This window comes from Ictalurus punctatus, chromosome 3 (genome assembly GCF_001660625.3).
Source record: "Ictalurus punctatus breed USDA103 chromosome 3, Coco_2.0, whole genome shotgun sequence".
NCBI lineage: Eukaryota > Metazoa > Chordata > Actinopteri > Siluriformes > Ictaluridae > Ictalurus > Ictalurus punctatus.
Genome location: NC_030418.2, coordinates 36,408,205 through 36,432,984, shown reverse-complemented (window position 1 = coordinate 36,432,984; position 24,780 = coordinate 36,408,205). Strand labels below are relative to the sequence as shown.

Below are 24,780 nucleotides of genomic sequence, written 5' to 3'. Positions count from 1 at the left end.
TATCATATAATTTGATCTGGTAACCCGTAAGCTAGCTAGTCCTGGTTTTTATCTATCTATCTATTAGAGGAGCATTATTTTAATTATTTAAATTTAAATATTTAAATTAAATATATTGCATGTTTTTTGCAGATGCATTTATGTGTTGTTTTTATGACTTTGACTGTATTTTTAAAATCTATTTATTTAATTCATATTTAAATTATGGTTTTTTATTTAATTATATTTTTTATGTTAAGTTAATTGAATTATTTTATTAATGGTTTAAGTAATTTTATCCTTTTTGTATTTTTGTATTCATCATTTAATAAATGATCATTTTGTTGTTTTTATTTGACGTTTATTATATTTACATTGTTGTATATTTGTCATTTTTTCATGTATGATTGACTTTATATTTATATAAATAATTTGCAGTATAATTATATCCAATATAGAATATATTTTAATGTATTACAGGGTAATTTTAATGTAGCATTTTAAATTATATTTGTATTTCATATATTTCTTTATTTTACGTACTTATTTACTTGACTAATTAACTTATTCAGTTCTTTTAACTTGGTAGCAAAACTGAATGTGTGTGTGTGTGTGTGTGTGTGTGTGTGTGTGTGTGTGTGTGTGTGTGTGTGTGTGTGTGTGTGTATGTGACATACGCTCCCTCTTCTCAGCAGTCCACATCTAAAACTCACTCTTCACCTGAGCGAAGATCAACAGTAGAGCTTTAATTGCACACACACACACACACACACACACACACACACACACACACACACACACACACACACACTTTGTCCCCTCCTAATTAATGTAACACGGGCTTCACTGTGTCTGAATGTGCGGTGTGTGTGTGTGTGTGTGTTTCAGGAGACCAGCACAAAGATACACAGAGCCAGTAAAGTGATGTTTCTGGGGAATCTGAAGATGCTGCTGTCGACGGGGAACTCTCGCTGGAACCATCGGCAGATTGCCCTGTGGGATCAGGTGAGATCCGAGTGGAGATACATGCATGTGTGTATCCAGACGGGACGCCTACAGGACTTTTTACTTAGTGGCTAGTCAGATATGAAGCTTGTGCGACAAAGAAAGACCATGTTAACAGTGTGTATGACTCAAGAGTGTCTGCTGGAGAAGATGGGATTGGTCAAGAGTGTTTGTTATTGGTTAAGAGAGTTAAGAAGATTTTGTCTTGTATTTATTTCATCTTTTACATGACGTCTTTTTGTTTTGTGTATGAAGGCGAATTATTATTTAGACAAAAGTACAGTCCCACTCACTAATGTTTTTCCTGATGATGCGGTCTTGATGCTACTCTCTTTGTATATCCTGATGGAAGTGTCCGGTAAAGCACTGAACATTTCTCCAGGTAAACATTGGGGGCGTGTCATGATTCACCTTAAATTACAGAAAACATCACAAGATTAAACCTCCAATGTAGTGTTTGAGTTTAAGAGCTGTGTCTCAAATAACATACTTCTGTATGTTCATGAAGTGAATAGTGGTGTGTGTGTGTGTGTGTGTGTGTGTGTGTGTGTGTGTGTGTGTGCAGGAGGACCTCTCCCAGCCATCGTTTCAGGAAGACCTGGATGGCTCCTCGGGTGTGTTGTTCCCTTTTTACGACCCTGACACACACATGCTTTACATAGCTGGCAAAGTGAGTATGCATAACACCCACACACCCACACACACACTCTCACTCTCACTGGATACACTGGTTTGTGCAGTAAATTTTTAACCCAGTGTAGTTATTTCCCGATTGTTTCGGTGTTTTCTGGTATGTAAAACTGTTGTGCTGCACTGATTTTATGGTGTGTGGCATAGCTGTGACGGTGGGCGTGGCCCATGACAGGAGCTCATGTCACGCTACAATCCGATTGGCCGGTTCCTGGTGATATTTGTTTCTCATTTGCATAAAGATGAATAAATTCACCCGTTTCTGTAGAAAATGACTGCGAGGCAGGGTGAAGGTCAGGACGAGCTCACATCTAACAGATCAAAGAGACCGGCAGGTTCTAGAATCAGGTTCTAGAATCCTTGTCAGTTGATTGAAGTGGTGTTTTTTTTCTTTTCTGTTTGAGCTGTTTCTAATATACTGCTGATTTACATCCTGGTTTGAAAGTTGTGGGTTTGGTAATAAACTGAAAAAGGAAAATTAAAAATTAAGCTTTGATGGGTCTGAGCAACAAATTTAAAAGCACCACACACACACACACACACACACACACACACACAGTGAAATACTCCTACAGTATAATTACAGTTTAGTGTGTGATGATTACTGAGTGTCATCTCTAATACCCTAAAAACATGAGCAAAACACCTCATTACTGTTTACTGATTATTACAACATTCAGTCCCCATAAGGACATAATTTAAATTAAATTTAAATGTGTGTGTGTGTGTGTGTGTGTGTGTGTGTGTGTGTGTGTGTGTGTGTTGTAGGGAGATGGAAATATCCGATATTACGAAATCAGCTCGGAGAAACCGTATGTGCACTACCTGACTGAATATCGCTCTCTCCTCCCACAGAAAGGAATGGGTAATAACGCACGCACACACACACACACACACACACACACACACACACTCTCACACTCACTCACTCACTCACTCTCACAGACACACACTCACATGTATGTTAACATTAATATATTAGTGATGTGTTAATAAGCAGTGAGGTAGTGTCCCAATCCACACACTCGTATCCGGAACACTGTTAGAACATTAACGTGTGTGTACATTAAGTGTGGAACCAATGGTTTGTGATGGAGCCGTGTGTGTGTGTGTGTGTGTGTGAGAGAGAGAAGCTGATGATGTAAATCACCTGCAGCAGTGTGAAGAACACAGAACACACAGGTTCTCTACGCTTCACACAGACGTACACAAATTCTTCATTTCAGCCTAAAGGTTTAAACCCTCAGGGTTCAGTAACACTCGTTACTTTACTGTTACTGTATAATAAATGTGGACTTTTAACATCAATTATTTATTGCTTATGTGTTATTTATTATTTATATAATGCTTAGGGTTGAAATGCTGTTTTGTTTTTTGTTTGCATTTTCCTGTTTATGACCTTGAGATTTTATTATTATTATTGTTGTTGTTGTTGTTGTTGTTGTTGTAGGTGTGATGCCGAAGCGAGGGCTGGATGTTTGCTCTTGTGAGGTTTTCAGGTTTTACAGACTGGTGACCACAAAGAGTCTCATCGAGCCACTGTCCATGATCGTCCCACGCAGGGTAATGCGCGCACACACATATTTACAGAGCTAAATATATCAACACATTGATAGGTCACTGTGGCTCTGGTATGTTTTGTGGGAAACGGTGACCTCTAGTGAGCAGAGAGCAGCATTACATGTGACCTCGTGTATCAGTGGTGTCGATCAGCTCGTTAATTAACATTAATAATTTAACTCAGTAATTTACTGATGAAGATCGTCATCCTACTCCATGCCTACACGTACAATTTGTATTTATTCATTTTTTCTGATTTTTGTTCTTCCTGTTTTTTTTCTGTTTCTTGGAGCCCTGGATGCATTTCTTCAGGTTCAAGTGAAGCAGCTAAGATTTGAATAAGTGAAATGAGATGTTAGTCGGTAGAACAAGTTTCCTTGTTCCAATCTTGTTTTTAATGTGCCCTTGCTGACCTTCTCTTGGCCATTTGAAGGGACGTTTCATTACTTCATTATCTGAAGACATCGCTACAGTTTCCTTTTCAGAAGCTAATTATGAATCCTGATTACTTCCTCAGTGTGAACAGTTTCACAATATTCTGAAACCAAAGTGCACACTCTTGAGATAACACGTTAAAATCATTAAGGACAGTCACTTCTTTAAAATGTAAAGTTTGCACAAGATAGATTTTTTTGTCTCTGTATTAAACACTGTGTGTGTGTGTGTGTGTGTGTGTGTGTGTGTGTGTTACAGTCTGAATCCTATCAGGAGGATATTTACCCGATGACAGCTGGGAAGGAAGCAGCCATGACAGCGGAGGAGTGGCTGAGTGGCATGGACAAAGGTCTGAGCGTCTACAACACACTCACACACACACACACACACACACACACACACACACACACACACACAGAGTTTTTATAACTGTTAATGATGTTATCGTCACACTAAAAAACTGTATTAATCCTTTTATAAATAAAGATGCCAGAAAAGGTTATTTACAGCGATGAGACAGAACCACGGTTCTCACGTGACGCTCTGGAACCACCATGAAGCTGTGACGTGTAAATTTAGGCGATATTTTTAAACATTTGTCACTCCGGTAGAAATCACACGTGTACTGTATATATACTACTGTAAACAATTCCTCAAACTCTTTGAGAACCCTAGAATACCTATTTTTGGTTCCCTATAGAACCTGTATGCTTTTTAATGTGTGGTATGTGATTGTTGTACATCCGTGCTGTTAGCCCCGCCCCCAAGTACTATATGAAGTGTACATACCAACATTGTAGATGTTTCCACATGTGTAGTAATTGCTGTCTCCAGCTACAGAGAAAAAAATTCCAAATGTGAAATTCCATTAAAGGTAATTGAAAGCTCGCCCCTCCCCCGCAGGGCCAGTGCTGGTGTCCCTGAAGCCGGGCGTGGCCACTAAGGTGGAGCTGGATGAGGATGAGGAACCGGTGAAAGCTCCAAGTGTTCAATTAGACACCCGACGGTCTCAGAGTCGACCTGGTCTTCAGCAGCTTACCTTCGCTGAACGCCAGAGGAACATGGATGAGGAAAGACAGGAAGTGAAGAAAGAGGACAGGAAAGAACAGAACTTCTCTGAGACCATTGCTAATGGACAGCGAGACATCACACTCTGCTCACCGCCTAAAACTGAAAACGAGGTAATACACACACACACTCACACACTCTCTCTCTCTCTCTCTCTCTCTCTCTCTAATATATATATATATATATATATATATATATCACACGCTCTCATATCACACGCTCTCTCTAATCACGCGCTCTCTCTAATCACGCGCTCTCTCTAATCACGCGCTCTCTCTAATCACGCGCTCTCTCTAATCACACGCTCTCTCTAATCACACGCTCTCTAATCACACGCTCTCTCTAATCACACGCTCTCTCTAATCACACGCTCTCTCTAATCACACGCTCTCTCTAATCACACGCTCTCTAATCACACGCTCTCTCTAATCACACGCTCTCTCTAATCACACGCTCTCTAATCACACGCTCTCTAATCACACGCTCTCTAATCACACGCTCTCTCTAATCACACGCTCTCTCTAATCACACGCTCTCTCTAATCACACGCTCTCTCTAATCACACGCTCTCTAATCACACGCTCTCTAATCACACGCTCTCTCTAATCACACGCTCTCTCTAATCACACGCTCTCTAATCACACGCTCTCTAATCACACGCTCTCTCTAATCACACGCTCTCTATAATCACACGCTCTCTCTAATCACACGCTCTCTCTAATCACACGCTCTCTCTAATCACACGCTCTCTCTAATCACACGCTCTCTCTAATCACACGCTCTCTCTAATCACACGCTCTCTCTAATCACACTCTCTCTAATCACACGCTCTCTCTAATCACACGCTCTCTATAATCACGCTCTCTATAATCACACGCTCTATAATCACACGCTCTCTATAATCACACGCTCTCTCTAATCACACGCTCTATAATCACACGCTCTCTCTAATCACACGCTCTCTCTAATCACACGCTCTATAATCACACGCTCTCTATAATCACGCTCTCTCTAATCACGCTCTCTAATCACACGCTCTATAATCACACGCTCTCTATAATCACGCGCTCTATAATCACACGCTCTCTATAATCACACGCTCTCTATAATCACACGCTCTATAATCACACGCTCTCTATAATCACACGCTCTCTAATCACACGCTCTCTAATCACACGCTCTCTATAATCACACGCTCTCTATAATCACACGCTCTATAATCACACGCTCTATAATCACACGCTCTATAATCACACGCTCTATAATCACACGCTCTATAATCACACGCTCTCTATAATCACACGCTCTATAATCACACGCTCTATAATCACACGCTCTCTATAATCACACGCTCTCTATAATCACACGCTCTCTATAATCACACGCTCTATAATCACACGCTCTCTATAATCACACGCTCTCTATAATCACACGCTCTCTCTAATCACACGCTCTCTCTAATCACACGCTCTCTCTAATCACACGCTCTCTCTAATCACACGCTCTCTCTAATCACGCTCTCTCTAATCACGCTCTCTCTAATCACACGCTCTCTCTAATCACACGCTCTCTTTAATCACACGCTCTCTATAATCACACGCTCTCTATAATCACACGCTCTCTCTAATCACACACTGTACAATCACACGCTCTCTAATTATAATTCTCAATATTATTGTTTATATATTTGTATTGTCACAGGAAGTTTATTTTGTGTGTCTGTGTGTGTCTGTGTGTGTCTGTGTGTGTCTGTGTGTGTCTGTGTGTGTCTGTGTGTGTGTGTGTAGCTCTTGCAGCTATATTATAAGCAACAGGAGGAGATCCGGCGGCTCCGTGAGCTTCTCGGTCAGAGAGATGTTCGGATAAAGCAGCTCGAGCTCGAGATAAAAAATGTCAGGAACTCCCGCTGAGGAGGGGGATACACACACACACACACACACACACACACACACACACACACACACACACACAGAGGACCTCAAGCTGCCTAAACCTGCTTTAATCATGGAACACTGCGTCACTTTTGTACAGCTTTGTGCGTAAATGTGGCTTCATTTAGTTTCGCTTTGTTTTGTTTTTTTTACGCCTCACAGCTATGCAAGGTTATTTTTAATCATTTTTATTTTGAAAAAAAGGAATGATGTGCCTGTCTTAGATAATGCGTTCAGGTGTTTTATGTCTGCGAGCGTGTGTGTGTGTGTGTGTGTGTGTGTGTGTGTGTGTGTGTGTGTGTGTGTGTGTGTGTGTGTGTGTGTATTAATCTCCAGGTAAGACATGATGATGATGATGATACACTGTATGAATGTGTGTGTGAGTGAAAGTGCTGTATGATAAAGTTACGGGTATCTCACAGCGACACGCTTTACTTCTCTCTTATTTATTTTCTTGTGTTCCGCTTTGTGTATTAACTCTTCTTTTGTTTTTTTTTAAAAGCCAGTGACCAAAAAAAGAGCAAAAGATAATTAAGAAGCCTGGAACTGTAGCTGAAGATGTGATGATTGTTGTGAAAGAGCAGCGCAGGGTTTAGGATGGTCTTCTCACAGCGCTGAGCTGCGCTCGCTCTTTCTCAAACTTGCTTTAATTCAACACACTGCCGTTTTAGAAAAGAATCTAATAAAATAATATATGTAAAATATTTTAAACCATGACCAACACTTCCAGTATACATGTCCGTGATCCTGCAATAATGTTTTAATAATTCTATTAATAATGTTATGTTTTCACGTGTTTTTCACGTGTTTTCACGTGCTCTGATGGTTATATTACACTGGATTCTGTTTTTAAAACATCACTTTTCTCTTAACTGGATTTTGTTTTACTACACATTTACTTATTTTTATTTTTATTAGCTCCATTAATATTTGTATCCATTTTTAGTTCACTGTTTGGATATGAATAAGAATTTAGACTGGATTTATGGCTTGTGTATAACGAGGGAACACACGTTTACGATTTCTTTTCTTAAGTAATTTTCAGTTTATCACCATGTTTCCCACAACTGCGAGAGAGATTCACTTTAAACTCTCTCTCTCTCTCTCTCTCTCTCTCTCTCTCTCTCTCTCTCTCTCTCTCTCTCTCTCTCTCTCTCAGGTTACTGTATCACCTGTTTTATTAGCACATCTTCACTCTGGTCTAAAGTTTATTAATAACAGCTTTATAAGAACAACCTCTGTAGGCTTTGTAGTGTTTATTCTGCCTGGTGTTTCTCACTCATAACACAGTTACGGTTCACTTCAACATTAATATGCGAGTGGTTCAGGGTGGAGTTTTCATTTAGGTTAACAGTTTGCTACATTAAAGAGAGCGATGCGGCGGTGCTTTAGTCCTGTGTTCTGTATTCAGCTCTCTCACCTCCTCATCTGTAAACTCTGCTCAAATAAACCAGCTTTCAAAGCTTCGACTTTCGCTAACACCACCATCAACGCCATCGCCTTCACCGTCTCATAGCCGAGCCGAGCCGAGTCTCGTAGCCGAGCTGAGCCATGTCTCGTAGCCGAGCCGAGTCTCGTCTCATAGCCGAGTCTCGTAGCCGAGCCGAGTCTCATAGCTGCGGTGCATTCTGGGACTTTGAGCTCTAAACTGGCAGTGACTTCTACACTGGAACATTGTGATTGAGAAAAGAAGTACTGTTTTTAACAGCGAAGCCTGACTGTGAACTTTTTTCTCCTATTAAACTCCATCATAACTCCATTTCTCACGGGAATAACACAAATACATCGACAACCAATAACTGATCCGCGCAATCCCTAAACATCTCCCTGATAATTTCAGTATAAACGTGTTTAACGTGTTTCGGGGCGGAGTTTAACTTTAACACGTGTGATTACACACAGTCGAATCTGTCAGTATTGCGTGCGGTGTTTATGGAAGATTATCCGGAGACTAATAATAAACACAGGGCGAGTTCATCAGTTTCACACTCAGACATTACCACTTTCTCATTCTACACGAAGGCATGTCCGTAGGCGTTCCGTATAAACTGTAGATGTTCTAAAACCCTGGAAATGTCCACTTATACGTCACTTATTCAACACTGTACATATGACTTCGTCCCTGAAGGTGTGAAGTGAACTCTTAAACTCAGCACTAAAAAGAGTTCAGAGTAAAGAGTCCGTCCAACACCGGGGTGTTTATTCCGAACCGGGGCGTTCACTCGCGTGGGCTTAACGCTAAAGATGATCGAGTTGTTTTATTTTTCAGCACCTTTATTCTTGATGAAGATAAAAATAGTTATTGTGCATACACACACACACACACACACACACACACACAGTGTAACACATGTCTGAACAAAAGCCATATGTTTAAAAGTAATCTGTAAAAGTGTGTCTGTGGGAGAGAGAACAGCCTGCTGAAAAAACAATAGAAACCATCACAGATGTTCTAATGGTTTTCACTACAAATACCATTACAAACCATCAGCTAACCATTAATTAATTAAAACCATTACCATTATTGGTCCTTAATGGTATCCATTAGACATGACATAAATTATCAGTAGAGACCCATAGGGACTATTACAATTCCCATTCAAACCATTACAAATTCTAGGAGGGTTCCTGTTGTTGTTTTTTTCAGCAGGGAGGATTCAAACAATTCAAATAAGTTCCTTTTTAAACTGTCCTATGATTCACTGTGTACTTTTAAAGTTGTTAATTATACACATATACACATACACATATACACACACTGTACCCACACTGCTGTAGTGTCTCATCTCAATTACAGTGTGTTTAGGAATGACTCGTGTCTCTGCCTTGTTTTTTCTGGCTCCACCCCTAATCGGTAGGATTTGTGTAGTGTCCTTGCTGGTTTTGCAGGGTGTTGTGTAGTGGTGTGAACCCCAGGCTTTGATCCGATACGATACAGATGAGTCATTCAGCAAATGTGAATATTCATGAAGTCTTCATTCACAACTCAAAATAGTTTAAATTTCACTGAAATGACCTAATAATGACCTCTTTTCAGCGAATGTAACGATCTGACAGAAGTTATTGATTTGCCGGCGTTTCTAGACGTTGTGTAAAGGTACGTTCACACATACAGCGACTCGCAGCGACAAAGCTTCCGGAGATGTTCATTTTTAGAGAGCTGGCGACTTCCGGCAACATGAGTGACAGCGACTGGTGGCGACTAGATGTGGGCGTGTCCAGCGATGCAACAAGTTGACAAAAGTTAAACTTTATGCAAATTTGGAGTGACTTAGTGCAGCGACTACCAATGGGAGTAAAGACTATAGCAGACGTGATCTGTGATCCTCCATGCTGCCTGTGAGGACATGCCATCCTGTGGACATGGACAGTCCAGATAGACGTCCGCAGTAGCAGAGAGCACACACTGCTTCTTCTCCGTCTCGTAGGATATGATGCATGTATACGCTGGTGAATTTTATATACACTTATATACTCTTCCTCCAAAATCTTTCATTTTAGCGGCAAGAAAACTGGTTTGTTGACAAAAGTGGCATGTGAGTTGCCCCACCCACTGATAAATGTTACTATGGCGACCAGTAATAGGAACGCCTCCTGGTGACTTCATAGTACAGCGCCTGGAGACTTGCAGCAATAAAATCGCTGTATTTGTGAACGTAGCTTAATGGTGGTGTAGCGGCTCAGTGCCCCTTACAGCTCCAGAGTTATTAATGCACCTTGTGGTCAAAAATGAGAACTGCAACAAACAACCAATAATAATAATAATAATAATAATAATAATAATAATAGAGGCCCAATGGGGAAGGAATCACTCAGCCCATCCTCGACTCTAGGGAGGAGCAGAGGACAGGACAGTTGCCAGATTGGGAACTGCAAATAACCAGAATTTAAACTAATACATTTCCACAAAAAGACAGTGTAAGTGCAGACAGTGGGTCATAAGCCATATTTGGACTGAATTAGTTTATCAGCAGGACGTCTGTAATACATTTTTTGTACAGGTCTCCTCAGCGATGAAACTCCACCGCAGGAGCGAGTTTCTAGCGGGATGTATTTTGTACAAACCCGCGTGTGTGTCATGTGCGTCATTAGATATTTAAGGAGGATGGAGAAATACTCTTATGTAGCCGATCCGGACAGAAATAAAGTCACGGAGGAAATTACCCCAGGATCCCCTGTACATTCGACCCCATCCAAATAGGGCTACCGATGTACAGCATTATTTCTATTGCAAAGATCGGGAGAGGGGACTAGTGGAGTGAATAATGTCTGTTCATCAGAAATGTGTGAAATACTTGTTTTCCACACAGAGATCCTGTCAACAACAGGCACAACTGTGTCCCCATTGTGTCCCCCGTTTCCAATCTCCAGGTCTTTCGTGTGGTGGTTGTAGCTGGGCTGGAAATTTGGCTAAAATCTGGGAACCATGGTTAACGATGTTACAGTGAGGGAAAGAAGTATTCGATTCCCTGCTGATTTTGTACGTTTGCCCACTGACAAAGAAGTAATCAGTCTATAATTTTAATGGTAGATTTATTTGAACAGTGAGAGACAGAATAACAATAAAAAAATCCAGAAAAACGCACGTCAAAAATGTTATAAATTGATTTGCATTTTAATGAGGGAAAAAAGTATTTGACCCCTCTGCAAAACATGACTTAGTACTTGGTGGCAAAACCCTTGTTGGCAATCACAGAGGTCAGACGTTTCTTGTAGTTGGCCACCAGGTTTGCACACATCTCAGGAGGGATTTTGTCCCACTCCTCTTTGCAGATCTTCTCCAAGTCATTAAGGTTTCGAGGCTGACGTTTGGCAACTCGAACCTTCAGCTCCCTCCACAGATTTTCTATGGGATTAAGGTCTGGAGACTGGCTAGACCACTCCAGGACCTTAATGTGCTTCTTCTTGAGCCACTCCTTTGTTGCCTTGGCCGTGTGTTTTGGGTCATCGTCATGCTGGAATACCCATCCACGACCCATTTTCAATGCCCTGGCTGAGGGAAGGAGGTTCTCACCCAAGATTTGACGGTACATGGCCCCGTCCATCGTCCCTTTGATGCGGTGAAGTTGTCCTGTCCCCTTAGCAGAAAAACACCCTCAAAGCATAATGTTTCCACCTCCATGTTTGACGGTGAGGATGGTGTTCCAGGGGTCATAGGCAGCATTCCTCCTCCTCCAAACACGGCAAGTTGAGTTGATGCCAAAGAGCTCCATTTTCGTCTGATCTGACCACAACACTTTCACCCAGTTGTCCTCTGAATCATTCAGATGTTCAGTGGCAAACTTCAGACGGGCATGTATATGTGCTTTCTTGAGCAGCGGACCTTGCGGGCGCTGCAGGATTTCAGTCCTTCACGGCGTAGTGTGTTACCAATTGTTTTATTGGTGACTATGGTCCCAGCTGCCTTGAGATCATTGACAAGATCCTCCCGTGTAGTTCTGGGCTGATTCCTCACTGTTCTCATGATCACTGCAACTCCACGAGGTGAGATCTTGCGTGGAGCCCCAGGCTGAGGGAGATTGACAGTTCTTTTGTTTCTTCCATTTGCGAATAATCGCACCAACTGTTGTCACCTTCTGCTTGTCAATGGTCTTGTAGCCCATTCCAGACTTGTGTAGGTCTACAGTCTTGTCCCTGACATCCTTGGAGAGCTCTTTGGTCTTGGCCATGGTGGAGAGTTTGGAATCTGATTGATTGATTGCTTCTGTGGACAGGTGTCTTTTATACAGGTAACAAACTGAGATTAGGAGCGTTCCCTTTAAGAGTGTGCTCCTAATCTCAGCTCGTTACCTGTATAAAAGACACCTGGGAGCCAGAAATCTTTCTGATTGAGAGGGGGTCAAATACTTATTTCCCTCATTCAAATGCAAATCAATTTATAACATTTTTGACATGCGTTCTTCTGGATTTTCTTGTTATTCTGTCTCTCACTGTTCAAATAAATCTACCATTAAAATTATACACTGATCATTTCTTTGTCAGTGGGCAAACATACAAAATCAGCAGGGGATCAAATACTTTTTTCCCTCACTGTACATCTAAATATCTATTACCTTGCTCTAAAAATTGAGTAGATAGTGGCCTAGTTATTAGCTTTTTTCTGTAATACACTGCCTTTGTAGTTTTTTTTATGCCTCTGGAGGTGATTCTTAGTGCAAAGGTGGTGTAAAAGTGGGCAGCATCAGTGCCGTCAGGTGGAGGTGATGGTGGAAATCGGATTAAACCAGAGGACGATCGAAGCACAAAATGTCATTTTATTTACAAAGTTTGTATTCTTCGTATTACAGAAAGTAAAAATTTAGCAGTGACACGGAGGTGTGTGACGAGCCGCCATGCTAAAAAAAATTATGGCTCGCTTGTCACACGGTTGCTATAGCGATAATCTTATTGAGAAAGTGAACCAAAAGAAACAAAAAAAAAAAATAAGGGAAAGAAAAAAAAAAAAAACAAGTCTCCAACAAAATATTAAAAGCACAGACCCAAAACTAGATCCCCAAAGTCCTCACACAGGCTCTTCACACACAAACACACGCAGGAGGGGGAAGGGGTGGAACATGGGCAGGGATTGGAGTTGAACATGTGGAATGCTGAGTGGACCGACCAATGGCACACACGCGCGCTCTCTCTCTCTCTCTCGGTTCCACATGCCCCGCCCATGCGGTACAGTCTTATCCCCAATGGGGTAGAAATACATGGAAGGAAAAATGAGGGGCGGGGCAACTGAGGTCAGTGAGTAAAAAGGGGGAGGATGGGGTTAAGAAGGAGAAGAGGAAGCTGACTGGCTGGTTGGATTTTATTCATCATCGTCATCATCGTCGTCATCTTCATCGTCGGCTTCTCTCTTCCTTTTCTCTCCCGTCGTGACGACTTCTGTTGGAAGAGCGATCAGGGATCAGTTTGTCGCAATTTAAAACCTTCTTAAATAAATAAATAAAAACAAAGAACTGCAGAAATTTGTTACATACCTTCTTCTTCATCCTCCTCATCATCATCCACCTCTCCATCCTGGCCAAAGTCTTCCTCCTGAAATCACAGAGCAGGTGGAATAGTGTAGCAGTGAACACGCCAACTACAAACTGTATAATAACTACACGCTCTACTAACGGGTCAGATTTCAGACTGAAGTCACTGTGTCCCCAGAACACGTCCGTTTATACCCGTTCTGTCGCTTAGCAACCAACGTGTACTCCGCCGTTAAAAAGAGAAGCTCTGAATAAAACTGTGTAAAGGTGCTCAGGTCCGGTAACCAGGCCAACACTGTAACTGACCTCATCCTCTCCACTGACATCTTCGTCGTCTTCCTCTCCTTCTACCTCGTCCTCATCTTCATCTTCATCCTCTTCTTCATCAAAGTCTTCCTCCTCAACGTCCTCCTCCTCTTCCTCCTCACCCTCTGCAGAACACAGTTCAGATCAGCGGAGAAACACACAGAGCCAAAACCACCAGCATGGAACAGAAAGTGAAACTCACCCTCGTCTTCGTCCTCGTCCACGCCGTCCACCTCTCCGTCTGAGTCGGAAGCTTCGCGGTCCTCGGCGTCGTATCCGTCCAGATATGTGAGCTGAGGCAGCAATTTGAACACACTCTCCCGATATCCGTTCAGATTAGTCACTTCACAGTTGAAAAGATCGAGACTCTTCAAGTGGTCGAGTTTTTTCTGAACGTCACAGGAAGTGTTAGAGTTAGCTAACAGGCTAATAATTTTATGATCACTGCTGGTGCAACAGTGCTAATTTTCACCAACCCACAAACCTGCATGATAGTAAACAGGTTAACCCACAAACTAGCACGACAAGCTAACCCACAAAAACTAGCATAACAGGCTATACCCCACAAACTAGCGTGACAGGCTAACCCACAAGTGTAATAGTAAACTAGCATTACAGTAAACAGGCTAATTCCAAAACTAGCATTACAGTAAACAGGCTAATTCCAAAACTAGCATTACAGTAAACAGGCTAATTCCAAAACTAGCATTACAGTAAACAGGCTAATTCCAAAACTAGCATTACAGTAAACAGGCTAATTCCAAAACTAGCATTACAGTAAACAGGCTAATCCAAAAACTAGCATTACAGTAAACAGGCTAATCCAAAAACTAGCATTATAGTATACAGACTAACCCACAAACACTCTCCAATTAGATTTTCAACATTATGCTGGTGTTCCTTCTTTAAATCCCGGACTAATGTAAATACTCTAATAAACTGAATGTTATAAAGGTAATGTTTTTAATATTGGTGGTAAATTTACATATGTAAATGAGTAAGCAAACACAAACCAGAGGTTCCAGCGTGCTGATGTCTTTCAGTTTGTTTCCACTCAGGTCTAGATGTGTCAGGTTCGGGAGTTTCTCGGCTAAAACGTCGAGGCCGCCGGAGATTCTGTTATCACTGAGTTCCAACTGCAATAAATAAAATGTACAGCGTTAAAAAAAAAAAAGATTCTCCCTGCAATAAAATATTACAGAAGCTGCAAAAGGTGGATGGGAAATGGCCGCTGGACCTTTTTGAGCTTGGCGAGTTTGGGCAGGTTGGACACGGAGACTAATCCCACGTTTATCAAACTGAGATATTCGAGATTGACGAATTCAGCAGTGAGGCCTTCGATCTTCCCTTCGTTCGATCTGCAGTTCTCCAGAACGAGTTCCTGCACCTGAAACAAACAAGACGTAAACAGCATATATCAGAATTTATATATATCCTATAATATTCAGATTTAATTTAAAAGAAAATGTATGCAAATTGGTACTCATTAAGGTGTTTATTTTAATATTACAGTAAGGACAGATTACAGAACGGACTGAGGGAAAGAGGTCGATACCTAATACTGAAGTGTGCTGTACGCAGTTCACACGATGCTAAACTGGTGGCTATAGGCTTCCATTACTTGTTAGCTATATTAGCCTTGTAGCGAACTTCAGACCGAACGCGTCTCCACTGATCAACGTTTTGCAGAAAAGAGGGACACTGATCACTCAGTCATTCGGATTGGACTAGAAGTGGTACAGTCCATGTCACTTCCTGTTTCGACAGGAACCACACTCCTTATTCAGTTACACTTTTTGGTTTGAGTTATAAATTCCAAATATTTATTGTAATATACATTTATAGTGGTATCAAATTTCTCATATTTGATGAGCAAGATGATCCAATCATATTTTTGCTATCTTCAATACTAAAAATACAGACTGTCCAAGATCCTTCTGATTAAACAAATATATTAAACAAGTTCCAAGATCAGTAACAACACATTTACAGAGGGCTGGGTGAGTAATGACATTAACACCGCGGTATAATAGCACTGACAGTATAGTTCAACCGATTGATCGGTTCTGCAAAAATCCACACCTATAGTCCAGGTTGCGGCTGAGAAGGGTCCGCTGTCGTTATACGGCACGACAGCGTCCTCTAGAGATGAAATAAAAACTATTACTGACTAATTTTGTTGTGTTATTTGAAATGTTTTTGAAGATGTCTCTAACTTTACTAGTTATTTGGAGTGCTAGTTGGACTTTTTAAGTTTGGATTGGATGTATATCTTTTATTTACTTTAATATTTATTGATTGTTTTGTTTTTTAAATACAGTACATTTTCATGGCAGTCAGTACTGTTTATATTTGTAATAAAAAAAAAGTTCAGCAATATTGTACTTTGAGTGTTCAGTATCAATTTAAAAAACTATCGGTTGATTACTCGGTTATCGGCAGATAGGTACCACACGACTTCGTCATCGCTAACGGTGACATCCACTAACGCTCGACCTCAAACTGACAGGTAAAAACACCCCCATCATACTGAGCAGCATGTAGAATAATCTTAATATAACTATTATTATTTACTGAAACAAGTCACAGATTGGATGCTAAAATATATTCTTGTGCTCAGAGTTTCATTTTCCTCCTTAATTAATTTTTTGTAGAATGTTAAAAAAAATAAAGCATCTGAACTTCAGGTTTCTATTGACATGACTCACATTGTCAGTAAACCTAAATCCTATTTTGTAAAGATCATTTTTGCTTTACACCACAGCGCTGTTGAATCCTGGATTGTGATTGGTTCAGAAGGTGTTTTCTATACAACAGTAGCTCTAACAGTAGCGCGGGTTTAGATCATGTCTCACTAGTAACAGCTTGTTTCACATGAACGTGTACGGTGGATGCTCCAAATAAACGGATTAATAACGTATGTAATTGTTATGTAAGGAGAGAGGTGTTTGTTTAACATTTATGGAAGGTAAATACGTTTTCCGACATCTTCAGGACAGAAGAGTTTACACTTTGTTTCTATTTGTTAAAAAAAAAACTTCAATTGCATAAAGATCAACAATGATTGCTATTTCAGAAATTCTTCTAGAATTAAATAGAATAATAATAATAATAATAATAATAATAATAATAATAATAATAATAATAAGGAGAAGAAGAAGAAGATATTGACCAAACATGTTCTGGTGGATCAACTACATTTCATGAACATTGTGTACTTTTGACTTTTCACCTAAAGAATCTAATTTAAACGAACATTTAAAAGATTCAGTGGCATTTATACAAGTTATAATGCTTTTCAAAATGCGAAACTAGAACCAGATACCTCGATATAATGAAAACTCACGATATTATTCTGTATGATCTTTATACCTGGAATGATTATATCACTACACACAGCTGTGAGGGGAAAGAAAAAGTACCATTTCTGCTTATAAATAACTGGGATTTTATTTATTATCTAAAAATCTCAAAGACAGATTTCTCTCTCTCTCTCACACACACACAATAATATTATATAAAACACACACACATCTCTCTCTCTCCAGGGTGTGAATGGTGAACAGTGTTGTCCTTTCAGAAGCAGCATTAGAGAATCTCTCTCACACTTAAATACCACAGAAAACGCGTTTCCTTCTTGCGTTAACTACAAGCTGTGCGTGTTTATGTTTCGTCTAGGAGCTAAACTTCGACATGATGATCGTGTAAGAATATTTCACACCATGGAGACGGAGAGAAACACCGAGAAGGAGAGAGGGAAAGATTAGTAAAGATGGAGAGTCGCTTTCTTCCTCCACAGAGACAATATGGCGAAACTGAGCTGTTCTACAGTAACACCACAGAAACCTGTACGGGGGGAATATTCGCTCAAATTACTCTGCTTACACATATTTAACCGTCTAGAACAACTGTGATTTAAAATACCAATAAGTAAGCACAGTTTCATGCTTTTATTAAAGAAAAAACAAAAGAAAGAAGCTAATTTCCGCCGGATTTTCCCCCTGAGTAAGTAAATGTGGGCGGTTTAGCTGAGCAGCTCCGTGTCACTTCCGTCGTGATTACGATTAGAAAAACGAATCAATTCCGAACAAACTCGAGAGAATTCGAGAAAACGTGTTTTAGATTTGTTGCGTGAGGTAATATTTCGATTTTTAGAGATATTAAAGGAAAACGTTTTAATCCGAGTATTGTGTTACTAGCTCAGCGCGAGGCGTAATGGCGGGAAAGCTAGCGTCGAGGCTAATCTCCAGAGAACAAAACTTATCTTTAAATAAATAATAATAAAAATAAAACGTTAAACAGCACGAGTTGAAAGTGTTAACGTTTTTAACTCGCATTTTCAGTTTATTTTTCAAGCTGGTCATTTATTTATGAATTGATTTTAAACCAGTGAAGTGATAAATGATCAAGCGGCCCCTTTAAATCCAGCAGCAGCGGCTCAGGAGCTGAGAGTTGGCCAGTTTCACCCGTTTGCGTTATTACAGTCGGTAGTGACGGTGGCACAAATATGGACGTTTACACATATCTGCGGTGAAAATATGCTCCAGACTGGAATTAAATATCCACAGCGAGCGGATAATGATTTACAGAATCGTTAGATTTGTTTTTCGGAGCGGTTTCAGATAAATGGCGCCCTGTTTTTGTGTGGGTTTTTTTTTGGCAGGAAGATTAGCAGCAATGCTAACTAGAGCCAACATGGCCACCATAGCTTTACAGTGAAATCGCTTTGAACCAGTTCAATCCGACACACACACACACGCTCGGACACTTACAGTGAGGGGGAAAAAGTTATAAAATATCGAAATAGACGACCTGGAAAATGTTATAATGCCGAAATATCGAGCGAAGTGAGTTAAAATAGGGCAATATTGCGCACTAATAAAAAGAGCACGAATATATGTGATTATTTCCCCCTTAAGATTTCTGTAGTCCATGTGGACTACATGTTATAATAAATACAATAATAAATAAGACAGGCTGGTGTTAATACAGCGAGTAAAATGTTGTGTAAAAGCAACGCATGTACACATCTTAAAAACCATGTGGATTTCCTAATGCACCTCACTCAGTGTTAAAGGAGGCAGAAAAGTGAGGAGAGCAAATCATCAATACAAAAAAACCTAAACAGCTGTGTATAAGAAAAGCGCTCGCACAAACCATATGCAATAATAATAATAATAATAATAATAATAAACACCACCCCTAGAATCAATAAGAGCTGGAAGAAAGAGCAGAAAGACTTGTGAAAGTGAAAAACGCACTCACATCAGACGGTGTCCTGTTTCTGAGCTCCAAATGGATCCTCTTTTTCATGTCCATGTCGCCAGGCTGGTTTAAAAAAAGTTGCAACTTCTGTCGCTCTTGGGTTTCGCAGGAGATTTGTACCGAGCTCAAAAGACAGAGAAAAGCCCTAAAGGAGAGGAGAAATACAGGAGTGTGTGTAAACGAGCTAAAACCCCCCCCAAAAACACCACGCCAACTTAAACTCCGACACACACACAGAGCAGAAAGCGTGCAGCGCTGAAAAAAGACTGCGAGGCGTGCAACAGCGGCGACGTGTGGCCGAACAGCGGAACTGCAGCGGCGCCACACAGCTCCTATACTGTTCGGTGTTATGTAAAGATTCTATACTGCAAATATATACCGTCTCGGTGTTATATACAGGAGCAATGGGTGTGAAGGTTCGTTTTAAAAATATGTTTCTAGATTTCTTTCAGCTTACCTGCGCAGGTCTGGACAGTGTAGTAATGCCACTTCATCATCAATACACCCTCCCTAATGGATCATCCATCCATCTTCCATACTGTTTGTCATGTTTACACAGGGCAGGGTTCCAACCCATTGCACACACACATTCACACACTACAGACAATTTGGAATTGCTAATCAGCCTACAGCGCATGTCTATGGACTGGGGGAGGAAACCAGAGTATCCAGAGGAAACCCCCGAGGCACTGTGAGAGTATGCTGGTGCCATGCACAGGAAGGAGGTGGGATTCAAGCCCCCAGCCCCGGAGGTGCGAGGCAAATGTGCTAACCACTAGACCACTGTGCCCCCCTCATCTCATCATATATATTTTTTATTTCCATAGCATGAAAACTATCATTAAAAAAAAAAAATCACATTTAGAAAACTTTTTTTCTAGAGCAGTTTTCATATACATGGTAGATCAGAGTGCTGTAACTACAACCAAAAAGTACTAAAGTAATTTTTTTATAAAAAAATAAAGCAGTAAAATGCACAAAGGTGAAGTGAAAATCCGTCCATCCATTTTCTATACCGCTTATCCTTCAGGGTCACGGGGAACCTGGAGCCTATCCCATGGAGCACGGGGCACAAGGCGGGGTTCACCCTGGACAGGGTGCCAATCCATCACAGGGCACAATCACACACACATTCACACACCCACTCACACACTACGGACACTTTGGACATGCCAATCAGCCTACCATGCATGTCTTTGGACTGGGGGAGGAAACCCCCACGGCACAGGGAATCAAACCTCCAACCCTGTAGGTGTGAGGCGAACGTGATAACCACTAATCACTGTACCCCCTGTGAAGTGGAAATATAACACAACAATTGTGTATATGAAAATAAATATGTAAGGAATGATTGTATGAAACTAATGCATGCCGCAGCGGTGTGAAGCGGCACAACATGAAGCGGAGGTGCTGCTACACCCTGAAGCGCATCATTTTTGTATAACCGCACGGTCTAGAGCGTGTTCTTCCACTTACACCACAGCAACTTGCCAACCATTACAATGTTTCATTTATTCATGAACGACACATCGCACATCACAGATTTCATGCTGTGGAACATCAGAGAGAGAAGTTAGTTCCTGTTCTCAATTACGTTAGAGCTGCGATAAACAGTTGTTGCCTTACCAGTCTCTCTCTCTATGTTTTATTAACATTTGGTAAAGCACATTAATATTTAATTATTTTTTTATTTATCTTGAGTTGTATTTTGATTCTCTTGTAAAATAATGAATATGTGCTGTTGCATCTGTTCTCACATTCTCTGTAATGTGCATACTCTAAATGTGCTTAAAATGTAATGTAGATTATTTACATAAAATATATTCGGTAGTTAGCAATTAGCATATGAGATTAGCAGCTAAATCCAGCTCTGTGTTGCAGATAATCAGGTGAAAGTAGCTACATTTATACTCAAAAAGTCACTACCATTCACAAGATAATGTCAAACTAATTTGCATATTCATTGAATTATAATGATCATTTGCATATCGAAATGTGCTACATGTAGAAGTAAGAATTTCAGAAGATACAGTGATCAGTGATTGGTTGTTGGGAACAATGGTGATCGTTGATTGGTTGTTGGGGACTAGGCTCTTTTTGAGATAAAGTTGCTAAAGGGGAATAAATGTCTCCAAATTAGCAACTCTGAGATAATGTAGCTTTAACTTTACACTTTATTTCATTACACACCACTCACTGTGCGTTATGGGTATTACACACACTCCACACACACCACTCACAGTGCATTATGGGTATTACACACACTCCTCCACACACACACACATTACTCACACTACATTATAGGTATTACACACACACACACACACACACACACACACACACACACACCACTCAGACTGCATTATGGGTATTGCACACATTCATCCACACACACACTGCTCACAGTGCATTGTGTGTGTGTGTGTGTTTTAGCCATACATCTTGTATAAGGCATGTACAATTACTTTTAAAACTAGTATCTGTCAGGGTGCACGGTGGCTTAGTGGTTAGAACGTTTGCCTCAGGGTCTGGGGTTCAAGTCCCGCCAGGGCCATGTGTGTGCGGAGTTTGCATGTTCTCCCCGTACTCCACCGGGTACTCCAGTTTCCTCCCCCAGTCCAAAGACATGCATGGTAGGCTGATTGGCGTGTCTAAAGTGTCCGTAGTGTATGAATGGGTGTGTGAATGTGTATGTGATTGTACCCTGTCCAGGGTGTACCCCGCCTTGTGCCCGATGCTCCCTGGGATAGACTCGAGGTTTCCCCGTGACCCTGAAAAGGAGTAAGCGGTATAGAAGATGGTTGGATGGATGGACTAGTATCTGCTCCTATACATACATTAATGATATACTGCAGTCAGCCACCAGAGGGCGACTAATGATAATCATCTTCACTGTTTACTTTCTGTCACACTGTCCAGGTGTGTGTGTGTGTGTGTGTTTGTGTGTGTGTGTGTGTGTGTGTGTGTGTGTGTGTCTGTGTGTGTGTGTGTGTGTGTCTGTGTGTGTGTGTGTGTGTGTTTGTGTGTGTGTGTGTGTGTGTTTGTGTGTGTGTTGCTGTACCAGTTCTGCAGCTCACTCTCAGCAACATTTTATTTACAAATTATTTTATTTTATAATTATTACAAATAATATATATGATACATAATAATAATTACACAATAATTAAATTAGTTAATACTTTAACTGATTTGTTGTAAGGTAAATGAGGATATATTGTATATAGACATTTAAATAATGTTGTTTTTAAAAATGTATTTTAAATCGTAAAATCGTTTTATTTTTCAGTTGATACAAAACAAACAACAAATAAAACGAATGAATTTACTCTCATGTTGACTTTTTATACATTTATATTTAGTTGTTTATTCTCTTGGTGTTCCCTTTCTTGTGCGTGCGTGTGTGTGTGCGTGTGTGTGTGCGTGTGTGTGTGTGTGTGTGTTTGTGAATGTGTGTGCGTGTGTGTGTGTGTGTGTGTGTGTGTGTGTTTTTTTAATGGTGTTTTGTATTTTATCTGAGGTAAACAGTAATTAATGCTGTAACAGCAGTTTGTTTGGACTTGAGTCATTATAAAGTCCAGAGAAACATCCGTCCAGAGTCTGTGAGAAATAAAAGAGTACTGCCTGGAAGTTTAGTGACTGAAGTGTGCAGCGTGAAGATTGAGACACGCCCAGAGACGGATGACAGGAGATAAGAGATAGACAGAGACAAAGTGAGTGAGAGAGACAGAGAGAGAGAGAGAGAAAGAGAGAGAAAGAGAGAGACAGAGAAAGAGAGAGAGAGAGAGAGAGAGAGAGAGAGAGAGAGAGACAGCGAGACAGAGAGAGAGAAAGAGAGAGAGAGAGACAGAGAGAGAGAGAGACAGAGAGAGAGAGAGAGAGAGAGAGAGAGAGAGAGAGAGAGAGAGAGACAGAGAGAGAGAGACAGAGAGAGAGAGACAGAGAGAGAGCATGTGAGTAAAAAACGCTTTCTGAAGTTTCCTGTACCAAGGGTTCTAGATTTTACCTTTTTTTAAGGCACTATTTTTGGGTGTTTTGAATTTTGTAGCTGTAACTAACTAAAAGCATGAGTTGAGAACACGTTAAAGAACAATGCAGTGTGTCAGCACGTTGATACGCTGTAGAACCCAACAGAACCAGATTCCAGCTGAGGGAGGAACCAAGTCTCAACTCGGGGGAGAACCTGTTCCTCTGGCCTCACGAGTCCTTTTACATCAGACAGTTTAAGAATCCCAATGAATATAGAATTCTATAATAATAATAATAATAATAATAATAATAATACCCTTGATGGTTCCAGTCCATTAAATACCTTTATTTCAGAGAGCATTCTGAGATAGTTTGGTCAGGCGTTCCTCAGCAGGTAGAGTTCACTCATGTAGTAGCAGCTTGTAGATCCCAGAAAGTTAGAAATACGGGCTTGTTGACCTCAGGATAAGAACTGGAGCTTGCAGGTCTCAGAACGGGAGTAGGAAGTGATGGACCTCAGAACAGGGGTAGAAGCTGGTGGACCTCAGGGTTGCAGGAGTAAGTTCTTTTAGAATTTGTAGATAAGAAAGTAGGAGTATGAACGATTAGACCTCAGAATAATCGATACAAGTGTTTGTAGGTGTCAGAAATGTAGGCAAATAGGAATCTGTGGGCCTCAAAAAGGTGTGAGCAGAAGAGTGTAGATCTCAAGATATGTAGATTTAATCTAGCTTGCGGAAATATGAGCCTGAGGGCCTTTAGAAGACAGGGGCATGGTTTTGTGGGCTTCTCTGATTTATACCTCTTTAAGAAGGGGCTTGTATCTTTATTTATACCCAGTTACACCACGGCGCTGCTGAGTTCTGGATCCTGATTGGTCAGGAGGTGTTGATTAGTTCTCTATAACAGCAGCTCTGACTGTAGCGCAGGTTTATATTAATGCACTCGCTATGATACGTTATGATTTTATAGATTTTATTTCACATTAACTCAAAACCTTCTCCATTCACCGGGGCAGAAAGCAAAGACGCTGCATCGGTGCATCTCTCAAAGCGGGAAAATCGAGACAAGACGGGGAAGGGGGTGGGGCTTCCGCGGGAGGACTTGGGGGGTGCAGTTATTATTGGAGAGTTTAAAACTGTCAGTTATTCCAGATTCACCTGTGGATCAACTCATCTGCTGTTTTCATTGTGGAAAAAAGAAGGCTGCTCTTTTGTGTAATTTTGAGTTATAACGCCGAGCAGCGTACTCTGACGATGCGCATACGTTCACAGAGCCGCATCATACCATCCCGGCGTTGATTCATTTCCTATAACTGCACGTCCTGAAGTGTTTTATTTCTCACACAGAGTAATGTTAACAATGTTACTACTGTTTATGTAATGAGTTATATCGTCACACCTTCAGCTCCCGTCTGTTATTACCAACACTGTTAAATAAAGATGCGTGAAAAACAAAGGATTAGTTACAGGGAATTCCGTTTTTTACACACACACACACACAGACACACAGACACAGACACACACACACACACACACACACACCATTTCATTACCATCAATGCCAACAGCATGACCCGCTTTTTTTCTGAATTCTGTGCCAAGTGCTCCTCC

At 40.8% G+C, this 24,780-nt stretch overlaps 2 protein-coding genes across 2 annotated transcripts in view; one reads left to right on the top strand and one right to left on the bottom strand.

Moving 5' to 3' along the window:
* Positions 1-7,903, top strand: part of coro2aa (coronin 2Aa) — a 34,950-nt gene extending 27,047 nt beyond the window's left edge. Inside the window, exons 6-12 of the mRNA XM_053679938.1 lie at positions 868-984; positions 1,550-1,654; positions 2,443-2,539; positions 3,125-3,237; positions 3,928-4,018; positions 4,573-4,850; positions 6,525-7,903. Of these exons, the coding sequence (XP_053535913.1) occupies positions 868-984; positions 1,550-1,654; positions 2,443-2,539; positions 3,125-3,237; positions 3,928-4,018; positions 4,573-4,850; positions 6,525-6,647 (924 nt within the window). The 3' untranslated portion in view covers positions 6,648-7,903. The remainder of the gene's footprint in view (positions 1-867; positions 985-1,549; positions 1,655-2,442; positions 2,540-3,124; positions 3,238-3,927; positions 4,019-4,572; positions 4,851-6,524) is intronic.
* Positions 7,904-12,902: 4,999 nt separating this feature from the next.
* Positions 12,903-19,460, bottom strand: anp32b (acidic (leucine-rich) nuclear phosphoprotein 32 family, member B). The gene is made up of 7 exons (XM_017464959.3): positions 19,202-19,460; positions 15,174-15,323; positions 14,950-15,072; positions 14,139-14,325; positions 13,937-14,061; positions 13,634-13,691; positions 12,903-13,538 (listed from the first exon to the last, which is right to left on the bottom strand). Exons 1-7 carry the CDS (start codon positions 19,253-19,255, stop codon positions 13,462-13,464), a joined length of 774 nt encoding a protein of 257 aa, XP_017320448.1. The 5' UTR covers positions 19,256-19,460; the 3' UTR covers positions 12,903-13,461.
* Positions 19,461-24,780: the final 5,320 nt, after the last annotated feature.